At 42.6% G+C, this 8,340-nt stretch overlaps 1 protein-coding gene across 1 annotated transcript in view; it reads left to right on the forward strand.

Annotated features, from left to right (window-relative positions):
- Positions 1-8,137, forward strand: part of LOC143275504 (uncharacterized) — an 8,305-nt gene extending 168 nt beyond the window's left edge. The window contains exons 1-5 of the mRNA XM_076579658.1: positions 1-36; positions 854-1,210; positions 2,048-2,232; positions 3,561-3,641; positions 5,620-8,137. The exon at positions 1-36 is cut by the window's left edge and continues 168 nt beyond it. Coding sequence (XP_076435773.1) covers positions 976-1,210; positions 2,048-2,232; positions 3,561-3,641; positions 5,620-6,195 — 1,077 coding nt within the window. The 5' untranslated portion in view covers positions 1-36; positions 854-975 and the 3' untranslated portion in view covers positions 6,196-8,137. The remainder of the gene's footprint in view (positions 37-853; positions 1,211-2,047; positions 2,233-3,560; positions 3,642-5,619) is intronic.
- Positions 8,138-8,340: the final 203 nt, after the last annotated feature.

Genomic DNA, 8,340 nt, shown 5'->3' on the forward strand with positions numbered 1-8,340 from the left:
CACCTGGCTGGGTTGAATGACAGAAAACAAGTTCAGGTGTGTAGGGTTGTGATAATCATAATGTGACCGATGCTTTTCTAGCAACACAAGGGGAGAAGGGGGAAGGCTGAACATATGTTTAACTCCCAACCGCGTTTATTTTGGAGATTTCTTGTTGCTTTGTTCTTTCTTTGCTGAGTCGAGTCAGTTTTCGTTCAAGCCTCTTTCTCGATCACGCAAGCAGACGACAAATTGTGGACGGATTTTCGGACAGCCGTGTCAAATATTGTGATTGTTGAAAGTGCATGTGTTCGTTCTGTTTCTTGGATAATATTTCACGATAATTTTTGTTTGGTTTTTAATTTGTTTCTTTAGTCGGGTATGTGAAACATTTGCTAACCAACGCGGTAGCTTCCCATGTTAGTATCCTAGCGGCACAGTTGAAGCGGAAAACAACTGGTAGATGTTTGACCTATTTTCTATAGTTTCCGACAAAATTTTGAAGGTTATTTTTGCTCCAGTTTGGATATAGCTTCAGTAGCTACACTCACGTGCAGCAGTAACAATGTCAACCCGAGTTCAACGCTGGCGATTTAATCAGAGCATGATAACGTTTGAGCATCTTCTGATTCATCAGCAATCGTGTCAGAATTTAACAGAAGGCTGTTTTACGGTTCAGTATGCGTTCTCCCTCTTCTCCTCCTCCTCCACCTACTTCTTCTAGTTATTAAATAATAATATCGATAATAATATATAATTATTAGTCCAACAATCTTTCAAGATCTTTTAAGGTTGTGTATAATGTTGCTGTAATTTACCGACAGGTATGTTGTACTTATAACGAATAATCAGTCGTCAGAGTTTATCGTTTCAGCAAAAGCGATGCACTTCATAGTTCAGAGGGCAGTGTCTACAATTTTCTTTCCCTGAAGACGGAATGAGCAGTGTTAACAACGTGGCGTAGACGTTCGCTTCGTCAGTCACACAGAGGGTCAAATGTTTGGAAAGAAATGTGGACAGCGTCATTCAGTGATTATAACGTCATCAACCTGTTGTTATGCAAGGACCGACACTGTGACATCTCTACGAAGTGCACGGGACATTTGCAGTTTGAAAGCTAGCTCAGTGTTTGTTCCAGGTAGCTGCATTTTTAAAATATACATCTGGAAAAAAAATTGTAAAGGAATCAGGAATACCATGGCAGCTGTGGGCAACATTAATGTTACTGTGGGTGAGTATCATGTGTGTGTGTGTGTGTGTGTGTGTGTGTGTGTGTGTGTGTGTGTGTGTGCTCGCACCATTAATGTTAATGTGGGTAATGTGTGGGGTGGAGGTTTGGGAAACGTGAATGTTTCTGTAGGTAATTACCGCATGTATGGAGTGGGGTGGGGTAGGGAGGAGAAGTGGGGAATGGGTGTGTGTGTGTGTGTGTGTGTGTGTGTGTGTGTGTGCACTGTGTGTGTGTGTGTGTGTGTGTGTGTGTGCACTGTGTGTGTGTGTGTGTGTGTGTGTGTGTGTTTGTGTGTGTGTGTGTGTGTGTGTGTGATATTTTTTTTCTGTGAAGAATGCTTTATTCAAGACGTGCGCGCGCGCGTGTGTGTATGTACACACACACACACACACGGAGAGATACATATTTATATGATAAGCTTTTAGCTTGACGTTGCTTTGCTGTTTATATGTACACGTCTAATGATTTATGTCCTCAGAATAAAATATTTGTATAATAAAGGGGGCGGATGGGGGTGGGGGGAGTGGCGAGAGGGGGGACGGGTGTGTGTGTGTGTTGGGGGTGGGGAGGGGGCAGGGGGCTGGGGGGGGGGGGGGCATTAGTTGCATGTCTCTTTGTTGTAACAGCTGTTAGTTCATCATTACATTTATGATAATCATAATGTTTTCTGTATAAATATTTGTTTCAGAGCTGTTGCTCCGCTCAATGTTCGCATTAAGCTGTTGCTTGCTCAGCTGTTTTTGCCGTGGACCTGCATCATGTTTACCGAATAAGTATTTGAACTTGAAGTGTCTGTTTGATTTCAAACCACCGTCACTCTTCGGTGTGTGTTCACAGTGACGGACAGCGAGGAAGGGAGGGAGAGACTGCAGAGGTTCGAGAGGAATTACAGAAAGCAGTCCACGATTCAGGTCTCTGTGGCGAGCATGGCCCTCGTTTCAGGGGCGATAAGCGCCGGTCTGGCGTTCCTCAACCCCAATTTCCCTTACCTCGTTTGCTTCCCTTTGATCAGTGGCCTTCAGGTGAGACGTCGTTAGTCGTTGTTGTGATGATAATTATGATAGTAATAATAACAACAAGTGATAATGGTAATAATGATAATGATGATAATAATATGATAATAATGATGATGCTAATAATAATAATAATAATGTGATTTTATACAGCACGTCTCTAAACAGGGCTCAACTAACTAGTTGTGTATTCATTTTCACAGAGCGAGAGAATGTATAATATATCTATCATGTATGTACATTTAAGGATACCTCCCCAGAAGAAAAAGACAGTGTCAACGAGGACAACAACGATGATGACGACGATGACAATAACGATCACAGTAATGATGACAATGACCACGACAGTAACGACGACGATGATGACGACGATGACAATAACGATCACAGTAATGATGACAATGACCACGACAGTAACGACGACGATGATGACGACGATGACAATAACGATCACAGTAATGATGACAGTGACCACGACAGTAACGACGACGATGATGACAACGATGACAATAACGATCACAGTAATGATGACAGTGACCACGACAGTAACGACGACGATGATGACGACGATGACAATAACGATCACTGTAATGATGACAATGACCACGACAGTAACGACGACGATGATGATGATGATGACGATGACAATAACGATCACTGTAATGATGACAATGACCACGACAGTAACGACGACGATGATGACGACGATCGACGTCGGACGATGATTACGACGACGACGACGATGATGATGATGACGATGGTCATGGCAATTTGATGGTGATGTTAACAACAGTGACAACGACGATTATGATTTGATTTGATTTGATATGAATACTTATATAGCGCCTATCCTCGGTCGGAGACAGACTCTGAGCGCTTTACAAACTCGGGGTCATTTCCACAACAGGCTGCCTACCTTGCTAGAGCCGACTGACGGCTGCCATTGGGCGCTCATCATTCGTTTCCTGTGTCATTCAGTCAGATTATGTATGGCCGTTTTGTTTATTTATCCCGCCATGTAGGTAGCCATATTCCGTTTTTGGGTGTGTGCATGCTGGTTATGTTTTTGTTTCCATATTCCACCGAAAGCTGACATGGATTACAGGATCTTTAACGTGATACACACACGAAATGCACAAACAGGTCTACACATATGTTGATCTGGGAGATCGGGAAAAAAAAATCTCCACCTTTTACCCACCAGGTACCATTACCGAGATTCGAACCCGGGACCCTCAGATTGAAAGTCCAGCGCTTTAACCCACTCTGCTCTTGCGGCGCCCGTCAGTGATGACAATGATGGTGATGATCTGTGCTCTTGTTTGTTGTCCCAACAGAGTTTGGTCGCCGGCGTTTTCGGAGCAAAGGCTGCAAGAGCGAAGGTGAACGCTCAGTCTCTGTCCACCGTCAAGAAATATGTGAGTGGTTTGGTTTGGTTTGGTTCCGTTGTGTTGTGCTGTTGTTTATTTATTTATTTATTTATTTTATTATTATTATTATTATTATTATTATTATTATTATTATTATTATCACTACTACCTTTTTTCATATTATATTTATTTATTTATTATTATTATTATTACTATTATTATTATTTATTATTATTATTATTATCACTACTACCCTTTTTTCATATTATATTTATTTATTTATTTATCTATCTATTTATGTATTTATTTACTTATTTATGTACGCTTATCTATTATTTATTCACCTTTTTTTTCTCTCTCTCAAGGCCTGACTAAGCGCGTTGGGCTACGCCGCTGGTCAGGCATCTGCTTGGCAGATGTGGTGTAGCGTATATGGATTTGTCCGAACGCAGTGACGCCTCCTTGAGCTACTGAAACTGAAACTGAAACTGTGCTGTCGTGTTTCATTTTATAATCAGTTTTGAACGCCCTCAATGGTGCACCCTCCCAGCCTAGAGGTAACGCGTCCGCCTAGGAAACGAGAGAATCTGAGCGCGCTGGTTCGAATCACGGCTCAGCCGCCGATATTTTCTTCCCCTTCACTAGACCTTGAGTGGTGGTCTGGACGCTAGTCATTCGGATGAGACGATAAACCGAGGTCCCGTGTGCTAGCATGCACTTAGCGCACGTAAAAGAACCCACGGCAACAAAAGAGTTGTTCCTGGCAAAATTCTGTAGAAAAATCCACTTCGATAGTAAAAACAAATAAAACTGCACGCAGGAAAAAGTACCAAAAAGAAAAAAAAAAAAAAAAAAAAGGTGGCGCTGTAGTATAGCGACGCGCTGTCCCTGGGGAGAGCAGCCCGAATTTCACACGGAGAAATCTGTTGTGATAAAAAGAAATACTAATACAAATACAAACCGTGAAAGAATATGTGAGTGTTTTTTCGGTTTGTTTTTATTGCGTTTTGTTTTTATTTATTTAGTTATCTATTCATGTTATTTATCTATGTATTCATTCATTTTTGACTCACTTGTATAAACAATGTGAGTCTGTGTAATAACCCGATGTTTGGTTGTGTGTGTGTGTGTGTGTGTGTGTGTGTGTGTGTGTGTGTGTGTGTGTGTGTGTGTGTGTGTGTGTGTGTGTGTGTGTGGTAAACTTGTCATTTTCCCTGGAAATACTTAGTTGATACCAAAATTTGGCACAAAAATAGCAAATGATCAGTTCTTTCCATACATTCTAATCATATGATATTGCATCTCTGGGAAGGGCACAACATAGATTTAAATATTTTCACACAAAAAAAGTTACTGTTACAATTTTTTTGTGCACAAAACTTAGCGTTTTTCTGTGACATTTATTTGATTTGATTTAGGTGGTGGTTCACTGCGTGGTGGGAATCACGCTTTATATGATACAACATTTATTTATCTATTTATTCATTTGATGATTGACTCACTTGTGTAAACAAAGTGAGTCTGTTTTAACCCGGTGTTCGGTTGTCTGTGTGTGTGTGTGTGTGTGTGTGTGTCCGTGTGTCTGTGTGTCCGTGGTAAACTTTAACATTGACATTTTCTCTGTAGATGCTTTTGTCAGCTGACACCAAATTTGGCATAAAAATAGGAAAAATTCAGTTCTTTCCAGTCATCTTGTTTAAAACAATATTGCACCTCTGGGATGGGCACAACAAAATTAAAAAAGAAGCTTAATTATATGCAAACTGCATTTACTGTTATATTTATATTTTTTGTATTCTCTAAACTTGGCACTTTGACCTCTTATTCTGACACAACAACAAGAGGAGTCATTATTATCATTTTTTGTTCAAACAGGAACTTCTTTTGCTAAGCATGGAACTTTTATTTATTTTGCAAACGTTTTGGTGCAGATAGTAAAAAAGGGAAATTACTCTGTAATTAATGCTAGGGGACTTAATTTATCACAAGTGAGTCTTGAAGGCCTTGCCTCTCTTGTTTGATGTAGGTGGTGGTTCACTATGTGCTCTGCGTGGTGGGAATCACACTCTGCTTGATGACGGTCGCATTCAGCGGCCTGGGGCTGGGGCTCTGCGTCAGCCCTCCAGACAACTCCACCACCACCACCACCACCACCAACAGCCGAGGACGAAACTCCTACAACTTCCCCCACGATGTCTGCACCCCCCACACCACCGTCCGCATCCCGTTCCTCGCCCTCGACATGCTCCTGGCCTTGGCGCTCGCGCTCGCGTGCATCGGCGGCTGCGTGCTCTTCTGCCTGCACGCGCGAGCCCTGGGCTTCCCCGTGCGGGGTCGGGGTCGGGGTCAAGGCCACGACCAAGCGGTGATCGACGAGGTCGGTCGCCTGCGCGCGGAGGTGGCGGCGTTGAGGCAGGCTCAGCTGCAGCAGCAGCAGCAGCAGCAGGGATCACAGGGATATAACTGGGGGACTTCTTCTTCTTCTGTTCCTGCTCATCCTTCTCCTCCTCCGTCGTATTGGGAGAGCTCTGTGCCTGTTGGTTCTGGGAAGGGTGGTGGTGGTGGTGGTGGTGGTGGTGGTGGGTGGCCGGCTGGGTATTAACCCGTTCACCGCCAGTCAATTTAGAGTACAAAATTCCCTTGTGCTACAAACACAGAAAAGACAGTGTCTAAGAATAACTGGGGATTCCCCCTGCGATGTATAGGAAATATGGCCTATCCTACCACCGAACATTAAGAGCAGTAGGTTCATGGATAACACCTATGATATGGTCACCCTTCAGTGACATGGGTCCTCTACCACGCCTGTGCATAAATGCGAGCCTGGCGGTGAAAAGGTTAACTGATTGATACATGGCCACTTTGCTGTGTCTCGTTAATTCAAAGAAGAAATGGTTGTTGACACGTTTGCCGACGAGGAGGCGACACATAATATGATAGTCAGTCGTGTCCGACTATGACCATCAAAACAGCAGAGGAGGCAACTGCTGTTCCGAATATTTGGGCGAGAATTTGATTATAGTGGAGAGTGTCTTGCCCAAGTACACCCCCACTCTCTCGGCCAAGAGGGTTTTAGGACAGTCGGCGTTGGGATGGTTCCCAAAGGCCAGCTAGCCCACAAGGCTGCAGCACTAAGAGCCAGTGCAATTTTGCCTCCTAGTTTGAGAGTCATAGTCCTTCACAAAAGACTAAGCTGTAAATGATTTCCCATTGACTGGAGTTTGATAATACAGCTCTCACTTAGCTGTTGGCCCAAATGTAAACTTATGTCAATCTGTGATATAAGCCGAGTGTTGGGCTAGGCGACATAATATGCATCGACAAAATACAGTACATGAAATCCGGGCTTTATTATGTTATCTAAAAGAGAATAAAATTGTTGACACTTTTTGCTGACGAAAATGCGACATATGCATTGCTTCTACAGAACAGTAAGATACAGAAATACTTTATATTTCTCTAAAAGAGAAATTGCTGACGAAAAAGTGACATATGCATCACCACCATAGAACAACACGAACAATGCAAGACACAAGGTTACTTTATTATATTATTACTTCATTAATCAATATGTGGAGTGATGGCCTAGAGGTAACGCGTCCGCCAAGGAAGCGAGAGAATCTGAGCGCGCTGGTTCAAATCACAGCTCAGCCACCGATATTTTCTCCCCCTCCACTAGACCTTGAGTGGTGGTCTGGACGGTTAGTCATTCGGATGAGACGATAAACCGAGGTCCCGTGTGCAGCATGCACTTAGCGCGCGTAAAAGAACCAACGGCAACAAAAGGTTTGCTCCTGGCAAAATTCTGTAGAAAAATCCACGTCCATAGGAAAAACAAATAAAACTGCACGCAGGAAAAAAAAAAAAAAAAAAAAATGGGTGGCGCTGTAGTGTAGCGACGCGCTCTCCCTAGGGAGAGCAGCCCGAATTTCACACAGAGAATTATGTTGTGATAAAAAGAAATACAAAATACAAAAAAATACAAAATGCAAAATATCTAAAGGAGAAATGATTGACACATTCGCTGACAGAAAAAGCGACATATGCATTGACAATATACGATACAAGAAATCCGGTACTTTAGTATATCCAAAAGAGAATTTGTTAACACATTCGCTGACAGAAAAAAGCGACCATATGCATTACCTCCACAGAAAACCCAAGTGATTGGTTTAATAATTGATTTGAATCTTTGATTGGCCAGTTGATTTATTAGTCGGTTGGTTAACTGATTGATTGGTTGATTAGTTCGTTGACTGAATGATTCGCTCATTGATTAATTTGTTGATTGGTTTGATGATCTATTCAAATGCAATTCAAATTCAAATTCAAAAACACTTTATTAATCCACATGGAATAGACTGTTTCCTCGATTGACTGATTGATTGAATGACTGACTGACAAATTATATGCTTGATTGATTGATTGATTAATCGATTGACTTTACGTTCTATTGACTGATCGATTGATTGGTTGGTTGGTTGGTTGGTTGTCTGTCTTTCTGCCCAGACAGCACTGGTACCTTGTCTGAGTTTCTGTGATAACAAATTTCCAGGGCAGCAGTGTGTCTGTGTCTGTGTCTGTGTCTCTGTGTGTGTGGCTCTGTCTGCGCGCGCGCGCGCGTGTGTGTGTGTGTGTGTGTGTGTGTATGTGTGTGTTGTGTGTGTGTGTGTTGTGTGTGTGTATGTGTGTGTGTGCGCGCGTGTGTGTGTGTGGTTTGACGTTCGTGACGGTAAAGGCTGGAGTA

The sequence above is a fragment of the Babylonia areolata genome, chromosome 30 (assembly GCF_041734735.1).
Source record: "Babylonia areolata isolate BAREFJ2019XMU chromosome 30, ASM4173473v1, whole genome shotgun sequence".
Classification (NCBI taxonomy): Eukaryota; Metazoa; Mollusca; class Gastropoda; order Neogastropoda; family Buccinidae; genus Babylonia; species Babylonia areolata.